Source organism: Poromitra crassiceps (assembly GCF_964638095.1).
Source record: "Poromitra crassiceps genome assembly, chromosome: 17".
Taxonomy (NCBI): Eukaryota; Metazoa; Chordata; class Actinopteri; order Beryciformes; family Melamphaidae; genus Poromitra; species Poromitra crassiceps.
The window spans coordinates 23,619,872-23,634,441 of NC_139635.1; the positions used below are offsets into that span (position 1 = coordinate 23,619,872).

Genomic DNA, 14,570 nt, shown 5'->3' on the forward strand with positions numbered 1-14,570 from the left:
TCCTCTCTGTGTACCAGGGTCCAGCAGGAGAGTCCAGGGTCTCCTCAGCCCAGCAGTAAGTCCACGAGGAGTGAGCGCTCAGAGCATGGCTCTACTGATGTTACACACCAGCCTTCTTCTGGAGAGGGGTAGGTTCTTCTCACTATTACAATCTGTCTGTGTTCATATTCTATGACCCAAAAGCGATTGTCTGAGTCATTGCATAACCTTCCTCAGTGTGTCATCCAGGTCCTTTCCAGATATTACCACAATGTGTAGTGTGAACGAGCAGAATTGTGTTCAGCCACAGCTATGCCATTTTACCTGAATCTTTCAGGAAGTGTAAAGAGCACCCTGTGAGTGACCTAACGGCTAACAGAGTCAGATTTCTGAATTCGGTAATTAGGGCAGACTAAATGAGCAAAAATGACAAATTAGTGGCCAAAATGACTCAACACAAGTACAGTGCCATGGATAGCTCCAGAGTGGAGGACCTCACAGTGCTTCAGGATGGAGGAGCACACACACACACACACACACACACACACACACACACACACACACACACACACACACACATATATATATATATATATATATATATATATATATATATAATATATTTATATAGTATAAAGGTATATATAAGTATAAACGTATAAAAGAAGACACCAGCAGAACACACATTTACCTAGTTTATTCTTTCTAGTTTTTGTCATGTCCCCCCCCCCCCCCCCCCCCCCCTCTCATTTGGGTAAGTGGTCTTTGGAAATGCTGCTTCTCTACTGTACCTCCCAACTCCCCTGTGAGAATCTAACCAGTGTGCATAAATCTCCATCCAGTCACCTGAGTGAAAGTTCCTATATACCTATATATTAGTGACACCATGGTAACTACCATGGGTGCAAGGGCCTTCAGCTGCACTGCCCCCAAGCTTTGGAATTCCCTACCCCCACACATCCGACAGTCCGACACCATCACAACATTCAAATCCCACCTCAAAACCCACCTGTTCAAACTGGCCTATATACTCTCTGTAATTAATGTCACTTTTCCCCAACCAATCTGCATTTTCCTTCCTTCTTAGCTATGTTTTATTCCTGCTGTAATTTGCCCTGTTTTTAATATGTATATGTTCTTATTATGTGAAACTGTTTTTATATGCACTGTAAGGCGACCTTGGGTGTTCTGAAAGGCGCCTCCAAATAAAATGTATTATTATTATTATTATTATTATTATTATTATTATTATTATTATTAATAACACATTTGGTGGCCTTATTACACTTAGCCTACAACTCTGCAAATGAATAGAATATAATAGAACAGAATAGAATAGAATAGAATAGAATAGAATAGAATAGAATAGAATAGAATAGAATAACCTTCTGACGGATCTGATCGTCACACTATCACATCACATGCAATGTTGTCTGTCTTGACTAGAACTAATGATGATATGTATGAAACATTTGTGTTTACAGGGGTCAGTACCACAGGCAGAGAGCAGAGTCTCCAGTACCCAGCTGTCTGTCTATGAAGAGTGACTGGTCTAAACATCCTCCTCCAGACTTCAGTAATGAACCTGGACCTTCAGACACACAGTAAGAGGACTGGTTCTACTGGAAACCTACCTGATGGAATATCATTCAATTAGATTGTATTAAGGAAAGCAAGCTAGTTTTAAAGATATCAAAGAAAGTCACTGGAAAGAGAAAAATTGTTCACGTCACTGATGTACAAAACAAATTAAATTGATGTTTATTTGGATTATGTACATACAGTATATATTAGTGACACCATGGTAACACATTTGGTGGCCTTATTACACTTAGCCTACAACTCTGGAAATTAATAGAATATAATAGAACAGAATAGAATAGAATAGAATAGAATAGAATAGAATAGAATAGAATAGAATAGAATAGAATAGAATAACCTTCTGACGGATCCGATCGTCACACTATCACATCACATGCAATGTTGTCTGTCTTGACTAGAACTAATGATGATATGTATCAAACATTTGTGTTTCCAGAGGTCAGTACCACAGGCAGAGAGCAGAGTCTCTAGTACCCAGCTGTCTGTCTATGAAGAGTGACTGGTCTAAACATTATCCTCCAGACTTCAGTAATGAACCTGGACCTTCAGACACAAAGTAAGAGGACTGGTGATAATGGAAACCTACCTAATGGAATATCATTCAATGAGATTGTAGGCTATTTATGAAAGCAAGCCAGTAGTAAAGATATCAAAGAAAGTCACTGGAAAGAGAAAAATAACTCCTCACTGCTCTACAAAACAACCTAAATGGATGTTTATTTGGATTATGTTAGCCAGAAACAAACGTTTATTTCATTCATATCTATCTACTAATTTCAAGAATCTGTATGTGTGTTTGTGTAAGGTAAAAGGTAAACTCCCACTGATTGTCACACACCTGAGTGTGCAAAATCTTTTCTCCGCATTTGACCCATCCCCTGGGGGAGCGGCAGTCCAGCCTAAAGACATGGCTCAAAAGGGACTATAATTAGCCTAGATATTCAGTTAAAGGCACTTTTACATGTTTTTATGTGTCTATGTTATGTCTATGTGATGTATGTGATGTGTTGTGATGTCATGTGTCTTTACGATGCATGTCTGAACACTTCGTTCATATGCAGCAAGGGAATAGCTCGCAGAGCTCCAGTGTCTAAAGGTCTCATTATGCTTTCCGCATCAGCGAGGAACGCGAGTGTCCGCGCGGAAAAGTGACGTCAAATCAGCAGACACGCCCCACCGCAAGGCTCCGTGCGGACGGTTTTCGCCTGGCCGTGCGCACGCCGGATTTTGTAACTATGCGGACGCGGCTGGGCGGACAAAGTGGAGTTTTCAAGACTCACGCTCACTTCCGCGAGCAGAAACCCACACAGAGTATAAAAGCTCCACACGTTTCCTCGTCAGGATTCCGTGTCTCTCATTTCCGTGCGGCCGGCCAAAGCGTCAAGCATAATCCAGGCTTTAAGCAGCTCAATCGGTGCAGGTTGCAGGGAGTTTTTTTTTTATTAAGGGCAAAACAGACGCGTTTCAGCCTTAGGCCATGGTACACTGATGATGGCGGCCTAAGGCTGAAACGCGTCTGTTTTGCCCTTAATAAAAAAACTCAAGATTTACTCTAATTCGAGTGCTGTTGCCTACCTCTGTTACTGTGAACACTTCGTTCCCCTACCCCCCTACAAGGACCACAATGGAAATAAGCTCTGAGCTTTTTTGTGTCTATCCTTGGCAGTATCCCAGACTGTGCTTCTGTCACATGTTATTTATATATTGTCAAATAAAGTAATTCATTCATTCATTCAATCATATGGTGATCTAAGCCCCCAATTCCAACCGTGATGCCAAGCCAAGCAGGGAGGCAATGGGTCCCATTTTTATAGGCTTTGGTATGACTCGGCCAGGGATCGAACTCACAACCTCCCAGTCTCAGGGCGGACACTCAGACCACAAGGCCACTGAGCTGGTGTGTGTGTTGGACACTCAAACCACAAGGCCACTGAGCTGGTGTGTGTGTGTGTGTGTGTGTGTGTGTGTGTGTGTGTGTGTGTGTGTGTGTGTGTGTGTGTGTGTGTGTGTGTGTGTGTGTGCGTGCGTGCGTGCGTGCATGCGTGCGTGCGTTTGTGTGTGCGTGTGTGCGTGTGCGTGCATGTGTGTGTGTGTGTGTCTAACTAATGATATGTATAAATATGTGTTTCCAGAGGTCAGTACCACAGGCAGAGAGCAGGGTCACCCAGCTGTCTGTCTATGAAGAGTGACTGGTCTAAAGCCAGACCTCCAGACTTCAGTAATGAACCTGGACCTTCAGGCACAAAGTAAGAGGACTGGTTATACTGGAATGAGGAAATGTTATTTGATAACGTACTGAAAACTATGGAGGCCAGGAGGGGCCATAGGGAGAGAAAACTGTTTTATGATGGCCAAGATCTAGAACAACATGAGATGTGGGTCAGACCTGCCCTCAGTTTGGCTGAATTCATGCACACAGAAGACATTTTGTTCCCTCAATTTACTGTTTTTCATTCCTACTAATTCTAAACTGAGGGGAGGGGGTCAGAGGAATGATGGAGGATGTGACACATACCATGTCCAGTAGATCAGATTCCTTTTTGCATATGGATGCTTTGGGAATTGACCTGCTGGTATGAAGGCAATGATGTTTGACAAGCCGGATGTTGGGGGAGGGATGTCGTTGGTGGTAGTTCTCCTTCCTTCCAGGATAATTGTCAGTTGCTGGAGGACCTGGTTGTGCCTCCAGGTATAACGGCCTTGGGACAGACTTGTTTTGCAGCCAGTGAGGATGTGCCTTTAGTCAGTGTTGGGCAGTAGCTTGCTACAAGTAGCGAAGCTACATAGCTTAACTAGCCTACATTTCTCAGTAGCTTGGTGGGAGCTTCACTACTTTTGAACCAAGTAGCTTTTTCAGCAGCTAAGCTATTTATAGACCCAAGTAGCTTGTAGCTTCCCGCAAAAGCTACAAGCTACTCGCCAGAGAAAATCCATGAGCAAAGCACGCAGTGGAGATTTCTGCTGCGGTTTGGATTAAACAGGAGGAGACATTGCATATGTCAAGTGTGCCTGTGTAGCCAATAAAGCACTTCCAGTTCCATTATGATGATGAGTTTCATCCTTGCTTTTTAGCATCCTTGCCTCTCTTGCAGCAAGACCCGGCACTACTCTGCCTCTGATTGGGTTGGGTTTAGGCAATGAAGACTGACGATTGGTTAAGGGGAGGGCAAAATATGTCATGTGCTGGCGAAGTCACATCAGCAACGAACTTTGAAAGATGGCAGAGCCAGAGGGAGCCACTGGCAGTGATGAAGAAGACATTAAGGTTTTGTCTGTTTTTGAATATTGTGCCAGTGAGAGTTTCAGTGTGTTTTATAATATAATAAACAATCAAAATGAGATTTTCGTTGCCTGCCTATTTGTTTGGTGGAAAGTTGTTCTTTGACATGAAGTTGATTAATGTGAGAGAAAAAAGTAGCTTTGATGTAGCAAGCTGCTTTAGCCATGTTGCTCGTAGCTTAGCTTGCTACATTTCTCTGGGGATAGCTTCAATGTAGTTTAGCTATATTTAATCGAGAGTAACTGATAGCTTAGCTTACTACATTTTCCAAGTAGCTTGCCCATCACTGGCCTTAGTGTCGCTGGAGTTTGGCCATGGGGACATGATAGATCTTCTCCAAACCACAGGTTTAGGTTCTTGGGAGTAGGAAGTGCATCGTAGGTGGTTCTGATTATGAAGCGAAGTCTGCCTCCTTCTGTATCCCAAAGTTCCCTTCAGGCAAGTTTTCTATGCTCCACTAGTCCTGCTCGGCCTGTGAGACCGCCATTGTGCATCGCTCTGCCTACTCTTGCTGCCGGTGTGAGTTCCAGATCTACTCGCCCTGCCAGATATGTTTGGGGTCCTGCGACTACAGATGACATCACAGCTTCACGCATTGTGATTGGCTGTACGTCGGGCATGTGGGCTTAATTTAACATGCCCAAAATGTCTGACAGCTTTAGATTGGCTAACAGCTAAGCTAGTGATGTTATCAAACATTTGGGCATGATTAAAAATATGAATCATACAAACATTGCATGATCAGGATTCAAGTGTACAGGACCATTTCCCATGAACACGAGCCTTAATCTTTTTAAATAAATGTTGGGAGAGCTTAAAAATACACTTTATCCTAGGAATGTATGCTAATAACACATATCTACTATCTTGTAACTGCATGAAACATTGTGTATACACTTTCAGCTAGCAATTGCTAGCAGTTGGTTCCTTTAGCTTGCTTGCTAACGTTACCTATAGCAACTAAAACAGTCCATTGGGGTCAAGCTAACATTCTCTAATGTTATCAATGTTATAAATGTATCTAACATGATCAATGTTAGATCATCAGGTTGCGTGCTAATGCAGATAAATATCTAGCTAACGTCACTGTTTGGCCGCTGCAGCCAATCATAATGCGTGAAGATGTGGTGTCACCTGTAGTCACTGGACCCCGAGCACTTCCGGTATAGGGTGAGTAGATCTGGTACTCACACCGGACCTCGGCTACCACCCCCTCGGATACCACCCCACCATGTTTATAGTTTGCTCACACACAATTCAATCACGGTTCCTGAAATAAATTATTTGGAGATACTGTTTTGACAAAAAAAAATAACCCATCTTTAATATTCACTTGAACCACACGCATTCCCAGACGTCTTTACTTTACTTTACTTCACTTCACTGTATTTGTTTATTTGAATGGGACAATGCCAAATTAATTAAGACATTGGACATGAAGCAGATACAGTTACCTGAACATGGTAAAAGTGTAAAAAGTGCCGGATTTAGCACAGGCTAGTTTCCATCCGTAGTCCCCAAACATAAAAACAAAGAAATATAAAACAGAGTAAGATCTACATAGGTAATAGAATACACACAAAAATACATAGGTGACAGGATACACTCAAAAATACAGAGAGCCCAGAACATATTATAAGTGTTTACATGTCTGGTTGGATTTCAACCATTGTTTGAGTTTACTTCTAAAAGTGGCAAGGGTCGGGCTTTCTCTTAGAGAGACTGGGAGACTGTTCCACGTTTGGCTGCCTTTTATAGACAGGACGTTTTGACCAAATGTGGTCAGTCTACGTTGGACCTCACAGTCACCTCTGGTGTCTGACCTGGTGACAAGTCCAGTAGTTATAATTGTTGCGCTGCACCGGAGGTTTGCACATAATTGTGTCACATGTCCGGGTAATTGACTAGTAACTGTAACTGTAACATTTGAATCCTGTGCTGTGAATGAGCAAATTCAAATAAAGTATTTAATGTGTGTGTGTGTGTGTGTGTGTGTGTGTGTGTGTGTGTGTGTGTGTGTGTGTGTGTGTGTGTGTGTGTGTGTGTGTGTGTGTGTGTGTGTGTGCGTGCGCGTGCTAACATCCCCAATACACCTGATGATGTCTTTGTTGACAACGACCACATGGAGGTCCTGATTCTAGAAGTGGCCTGTGTTTTTGATTTGTACATGGACCAGGCTTTCCAAGACAAATATTCCAAGTACCAATCATTGGTGGAAATGATAACCAGCTTTGGGTACAGATGTAAACTGTGTGTACTCATATTCGGAAGCCTGGGCCATGTATATAAATGTACCGTGCGTGGTCTGAACATTGCTGGCATATCTAAATGTAAAGCCAAACAAGTTGCCAAGTAGCCTACTGCTCTATCTCTGCCATCACAGGGAGCTTGGCTGTGTGGAGGAGAATATGTCATATGTATCCATAAGTGACCATGAATTATCTAAACCCTTTTTATATTTGACTCCCCGCAATATTCTAATGTAATTTGCGGAATTAAATAAATAATTCAAATGTGTGTGTGTGTGTGTGTGTGTGTGTGTGTGTGTGTGTGTGTGTGTGTGTGTGTGTGTGTGTGTGTGCACGCGCGTGCGCGCGCGTGTGTGTGTGTGTGTGTGTGATAATATAACTTATTATGACCCTTGACCTAATATCTGATGTCCCATCCCTACCCCCACAGAGTTGACCAGGAGATGTCAGAGGTTCCCAGTGGGCAGTCTGACCAGGAGCATCAAACAGACCTGGACTCCATATTTATGGTGTGTAAATTAAAACTGCATTTAGTGATGTTTTTGTGTTAAAATATGTCTAAAACAGCTATATATTCCCTTAGGAAACACTATTCTATGGTATCTGGTGTATGACATTATCACCACAGAGCCTCTCATTCACTAGAATGAGCTCTGAAAGATTTTGGGGTCGGTGACAGATTTTATCCAATCAGAAGGCAGAACTCCACAAGAGGCAGTCCTGGCTGTGTTCATGAATGTGCATACTGCTCACAGAGCAGTAAAATGGCGTCCCACAGGCACTCCCGTCTACACAACAAAAGCGGCCAAGAAAACTGGCTTTCTTGCTTCTGGACAGGTAAGTTACGCTATAATTTTATTCTGAAGTAATGTTAGTTGTACGGATAATTTTTAGCATCAGCATGGTGGGTTGGTGGTGTTTTTTTAGCTGATAGCTAATGTCAGGTCCGGGGCTAGCAACGTTAGCTTGCTAGCTCAGTAGCTATGAGACAGAGACGAGAAGAGAAGCAGAGACGTTTATACAGTAGTAACGTTCTGTGCTCCATTAGCAGAAAGCGAACTAAGTAGTGCTATTAGTCTCGTCTCAAGACTGAGCCTGAATGAAGGCTGAGTTGAGACTCTATCGATGCTATGCTAGGCAACTTGGCAAGTGGAGTGATTGAGAGATGAAACGTTAGAAAATAACCATGTTCATCTACACTTTCCCAGTTACTGTATGAGAGAGACCACAACATACGCCACAGAGGAAAAAAGCCCTCCCGATGAAACAGCTCTTGGATGTAAGGTTTGTACCAAGTTATTATTTTGACATTGGCTAACATTAGCAAATCACCAGTAAACAGTGATCAAAATCCAGATTATGTTATGATTATTATGTTGGCAATGTCTGTGTTTGATGGTGGTCTTACTGACAATTGTTTGTCATGTTGCTGGTAAGAAACTATATTACACGTGAAACTTGTCACCCCACTTCATAGCCCATGTTTCGGACTGAATTGCCCACTTCTATAGATTACAGTTTCGATCATCTTTCATCAGGCCATCATCAATAAATAAATACATTTAAAAAAGGGTAACAAAGGTAAAAAAGGATAACACACACATGTGCCACAAGACCTCCTTAGTGGTCTTTGCTTTTCCTGCTGTTTTTTGTTGTAGTTAAAACCCCCCCAGAAAATAATAATTACTGTTTTTGTTGTTGCTGCATGTGATGCACTTCAACTAATGACTGCTCTCTCAATGTCTTTCACAGCAGCAAGACTGACGTCTGGACCCCAGGCCCCAGCAGAATGCATCTATATTGTGCAGCCTTTATTACATGTTTTTTTTTTCTTTAAAATACAGCATTCTAATAATGACAACTGTGTTATTCATGTATCATAAGAACCAAAATCAGAATGGGGTGAATGTAAAAATGTTTTTTGAAGATGTAGAAATATTACAATTTACCAGGCAGTAAAAAAATATTACAAATTAATTTGATAATTACAAGGTATTGAATAGTCTTGGAGATTTGAAATGTCTGGAAAAGTGTGTAAAATCTTGTGGTTCAGGTCCAGTATATACATCATTGTAGCTTTTACATTGTTGGAAACCCACATAGAGTCCAGTTTTTGTCTATCTATCTTTACAGTGATATGAGCTAGTTATCAGGGCAACATGTTAGTTATGTTAAGATGTTTACTCAAAACAAATCAAGGTCTGAAAAAAATGACTTTTTTAATTGAAAATGTGTAGGAAGCCGGATTTACATTACAGAACTTGAAAACAAATTTAAAATACAATAATTACAACAATAAAACAGTGTTAGTGGGCCCTATCTTCCCAAAAGCGCTAATTTAGCATTTGCGCTCGTTTAACGCCATGCGCAATGCAAATTGTGGGCGGGCACAAGTGCATGCCTGTTATAATTGTACTGGGCATAGGCGTGCCACATGCCAAAGCAGGCGTTTCAGCGCTAAAATGTGGGGATAGATGCATTATCCTATCATCAGCAGCGCGCAATTACTTTGCGCTAAGAGCTTTGAAAAGGACCTCTTATGTGCAAATACCTTGCTGCACCGGGAGCGCACCGCAATCTCCGTGCAGCGCAGCGCAGTGCAAAGTAAAATTCCTTTTGGGTATGTCATTATGCACAGCCTTGCCACGCCAAATTTCGCTGCTAAAATTGGGTATTAGCTAATTCAGTGAGGCAATCAACTATAACTCACTGAGAAACTTTTATCACATCGCAAAGAGGGAAATTAATTGAGAAAACTTGTTGGACAATGGACATAGGCTATTTACCTTCATAACCCGGAGGGTCGTTGGCACCACAGACGATCTGTCAATAAGCTCTCTCTGTCCTCGCATGAGTGAGTACACTCTATTACGCATGGAGAGAGTTACAGCATATTGCATGCCTCACGCAAACAGCCATTGCGAGACGGGAATCTGATTGGTTTTGATTGACATGGCCAGCATTGCCTGGCCACACCTGTGAATAATTCTGGTACTTAAGACCGCCCAAATCCCGTTTGCGCAGGCATTTTGGGGCGCAGATGATTTTGGCACGGCTCGAATTTGCGGCTGCAACACGTGCCGTGATCGTTTCCGCATCCCCGCCGAGAATTGCATCCCCAACATATTTCGGGGCTGTTTTAACTTAGAAATCAGGGAGGTCACGTCTACCAGACAATTATATCACTTTTAAACAGTTAAATTTCTGTATAAATCATTACAATATGCTCCCGTGAGGTGGGGATGCTGCCGGCGCTGGGGTGCAAAACTCGGCATAACACCTGGACAGCGGACTGCAATCTTCCCTGCTTTAAGGCACACGCAAACAGGTGGGCAAGCGCTAATAGGGGATATCGCCTGTCGGAACATAGGGCCCTTAGGGCTCTATCGTTGCATCGGCCTATAAACTGCGCCCATCGCCCGGCGCAGCGCAGATTACTGGGCGTGGACCAGCACACTCGATATTTTGGTGTCGGCGCTTTTTAATACGTAAAAAAAAAAAAAAAAAAAATTTGACCGTGGGATGTGCATCTAACCCTTTTACATCTCTTATATAAATATTGGAGCCACCGAACATGTACAACCCATTCCACCGACCCACTAAGTGGCGACAGTGCTCTCCCAGACTAGAAAAAGCAGAGCCAAAACTGCAGGGGAACGTGCAATGAAACCATTCTCATACTGTAGAATGGATTGGCGAAAACGCTTTCGCTTTCGCGCTGATTGCTGGCGGTGAGGGATTGCAAATTTGCATAATAGATTACGGGTGGAACACACTTTGAAACACGCAGCATAAATAAGACCAGAATCGCAAAAGCTTCATCAAAGCTCTCAACCGAAACTCCAAGAAACGAGCGAGCCCATCCAGACTTGCCCAGCGGCCGCCAGCAGACAGGAGCAGCAGCAAAGCAGTGAGCCTGGTGACGCGAGGTTACAGCAGCAACAGAAACGAGCTTGTGACACGGCCGCTGCAGCCAAGAAGAACACACACGGAGGGAGGAATTTGAAGTAGAGGGGTGTTTCCTGCTGTTATGGAGGAAATTACTGTTCAAAACTATTGTTTAGATGTCTGACGTCTTACTGATGCCAAAAATGAATGGTTAAAGTGACTGTTCTATCGAATTTCACAAAAAGCCGTTTATCTCTGAATAAATTTTCAGATGCTGAAACCATGCTGTATTCAACTGCTAATGCTTACATAACTACTAACTCTACAAACTAACTCTTTTAGACAGAGAAAGCACACATTCTATTAGTTCTTTTGAGATATTGTGTGTTCACAAAATCCTAACAGAAACGAATCCTCGGCTCTTGAAAGATGAGCCAGAATCCTCAAAAAAACCCTCTGGCAGAAGCTAACTACAGTATTAAAAAACGGCTGGCAGTGAATGTGTTAACACGTCATTGGCAGTCAACCGTTGGATTTTTTTTGACGTATTAACACGTCATTGGCAGTGAACGTGTTGAGCTCCAATTCCACGGAGCGATCCAGTCCAGTCAGAAAAGCCAAGCGTTCGAGCTCCCCCCTCCCTTTCATCCCCGTCTGTCTCCATATATAGGCTATTATTCCATATTATTATGCTTCTCAAACCAATCTAACTGCAGTTTAAATACGTTAAATTCGTTTTCTCTCCCCTGCTGCACAGGTAGGATGATGCACATAAATATAGCCTACATTATGTAAAGTCATTGCAGAAATGTGTTTTTATTGTAAAACTAAATGTGAAGTAAGCCAAGTCTCATTGTAGCGGAGCGGACATCACAGTAGAACCGTGTTACGGCTGTCTCTCATCTAAATCACGTTATATCTGCGAGGGATATATATACCCCCAGAATGACATATATGTTTCACATAGGGTTGTGTTTTGATTTCGCCATTTTATTTTGTCCAACATTGAAATGTTCCACAATTGCATGTTGTGTTAAGAGAAACATTATTTCGATCTACCAATTACCCTATTTAAGCTGATTTGGTTGCTATTTCTTGCCAAACGGATTCCCCTCAATGCATACTGGGAGATTTCACATGTGTGGCTTTGTGCCTGTCTGCTGTCTGATGCGTGAGAGAGAGGAGGGGACAGAGGGGGACAGACAGAGAGTGAGATGGCAGAGGAGAGCTCCACGCAACCGGCGCACTGAATAGGCCTGGTTTTGAAAAGCGCTAAGCGCTAAATTAACGCCAGGGCAGAAGATATCGTTAGGCCGGTATTTAAGGCTGAAACGCCCATTCTGGCCTATTCTGGCACTGCGCCACGCCTCTTTGGCGTAAAGCACATTTCGGGGCCTTAAACCATGTTGCTATCTTACCGAGGCAGGCGCAAGGCACGTTTTTTTGCGTTTAACGCCAGTTTTTGCGCCTAAGGCCTGTGCCAAGATAGTCTCTAAACCGAGAAAGCCTACATCGTGTCCATATAGCTTTGTTGTTGTCAAACTACAGGACACCATACTGTACGGATATATTTACATATGATGACTTATAAACTAGAAGTGCACAAATGGCAAATAAGCAAAGAAAAAGGTAATTGTAAGTGTTCATTTAGTATCTCAGCAACATGAACAATACATATTTTATCGATTAAACTATGGCTGTTGAAATCATCCAGTCCACTCCACAGGCAGATCTTCCCCTGCCACCACAGCTCCCGCGGTTCGTCTGCCTGTTAAAGACTAGAATGACCGCACCGCGGATTTATGCCTCCGCCATTAGCTCATTCTTAAGTCCAAATCGCCATTTGAGGCAAATTGGAAGAAATTCCGTCAAGGCGCTCCTGCGATGTTGCATTAAAGAGCTTGGAAATTGGGTGTGTGAGGTCACAGTGACCTTGAACTTTGACCTTTAACCATCAAAATCTAATCAGTTCATTCTTGAGTCCAAGTTACTGTTTGAGGCAAATTTGATGAAACTCCGTCAAGGCATTCCTGAGATATCGCCTTAACAAGCTTGACAATGGCATTCGAAAGGGCACAGTGACCTTGACCTTTGACCACCAAAATCTAATCAGATCATTCTTGAGTCTAAGTCGATGTTTGAGGCAAATTTAATGAAATTCCGTCAAGTTCCTCAGATATCGCGCTAACGAACATCGGACGTACGGACGGACAGACGGCCGGACGTAGGCACGGACGGACAACCCGGATCCATAATGGCTCCGGCCACGCTATTGCCGGCGGAGGCATAAAGATTTGATTACAACAACGGCCATGGCAGATGGAGGAGACTACTGTCTCACTGTAGCAAGGCACACAAGCAAGCATTTATTTCTGAAACCAAATATTTTCACGGCCACAAGATTGAGCTAGAAAGAGGTGCGTTTGTGTAAACTATTCTGATTTATCTGAATGGGGAGGGACGCTAACTGCTGCTTTCTGCCGTTTTAGCAAGTCTCATTCTAATAACTTGTAAGTTGCCATTAGAGAACTTATATTGGCTTTGCTCTATACATGTTTGCAAAAATTGTTGTAATAGCTTGGTTAGCCAGTGGCCTTCATCTACTTGTCTCCTATTTGATGGCTAGCTCAGCTAAGCTATGCTACTTGTGGCCAGGTATCGATCTAACTTAGCCATTAGGAGATAATTTTATAAGCAAACACCATAATTATACTAAAGTTACCATGCGGGTGTAACGTATCGTCTCTGATTTAATTTCAGTAGGTGACTAGAAAGTGGCAAGGTTGATATTGTACTTACATTGCTGTTGTGTTTACAGTTTAGTCCGATGCAGACCGCTGCCATATTGGCTAAGCAGCCAGGCAGGGTTAACCCATTCACATGGGCGATGTAGGGACGGGAGGAGGGACTCGTCGAAACAAAACGTAATGAATACAGCCGAACTGGGCAAATTGCTGAATGGACCTTTAACAACACCTTTTACTTCACCAACGAGTGAAATGCAAAACACTCCACTCTAGTCTCCACACTAGAGCTGTTAGACCAACAGGATGATCCACGATTGTTTTGATCTTGTGTTCCACAGGTTTATTATGAAAGTTAGATTTTTATGTTATTCTGTTTCAGCTTCTTGAGGAGAACATCGTCACCTTTGTGAAGAAGGAGCTGAAGGCGTTCCAGAGGGCTCTGAGTGCAGATTCCACAGAATGCTTAGAGAGTCAGAGGGAGGCTGAAGAGGTGGTGGATGGTGAGGAGGAAGAGCAGAGGAGAAGCAGCAGAGAGGCTTTTCTAGACATCACACTGCTCTTCCTGAGGAGAATGAAGCAGGAGGAGCTGGCTGACTCTCTGCAGAGCAGTAAGAAGCTTTGAACATGTTTGACTTTCTTTCTGCAGCTGTAAATACAAATATGTCTAAAACAAGAGTGGAAGGTCAATGACCAAAATCGTCCATGAATAATCTGGTCAAATGATGTGGTGTCGTGCTGCACATTATAATAAAAACATGACGAAAGAGAACACCACAACAGTTGCCTTTCACTTTGAGCGAGAACCATGTTGATATTGTGCATTGA

The 14,570-nt window shown here is 42.8% G+C and overlaps 1 protein-coding gene across 1 annotated transcript in view; it reads left to right on the forward strand.

The window, feature by feature from the left end:
- Positions 1-3,719: 3,719 nt before the first annotated feature.
- The window catches only part of LOC310791947 (NACHT, LRR and PYD domains-containing protein 3-like), a 48,122-nt gene continuing 37,271 nt past the window's right edge, over positions 3,720-14,570 (forward strand). The window contains exons 1-3 of the mRNA XM_083653629.1: positions 3,720-3,827; positions 7,541-7,619; positions 14,125-14,353. Of these exons, the coding sequence (XP_083509755.1) occupies positions 3,760-3,827; positions 7,541-7,619; positions 14,125-14,353 (376 nt within the window). The 5' untranslated portion in view covers positions 3,720-3,759. The remainder of the gene's footprint in view (positions 3,828-7,540; positions 7,620-14,124; positions 14,354-14,570) is intronic.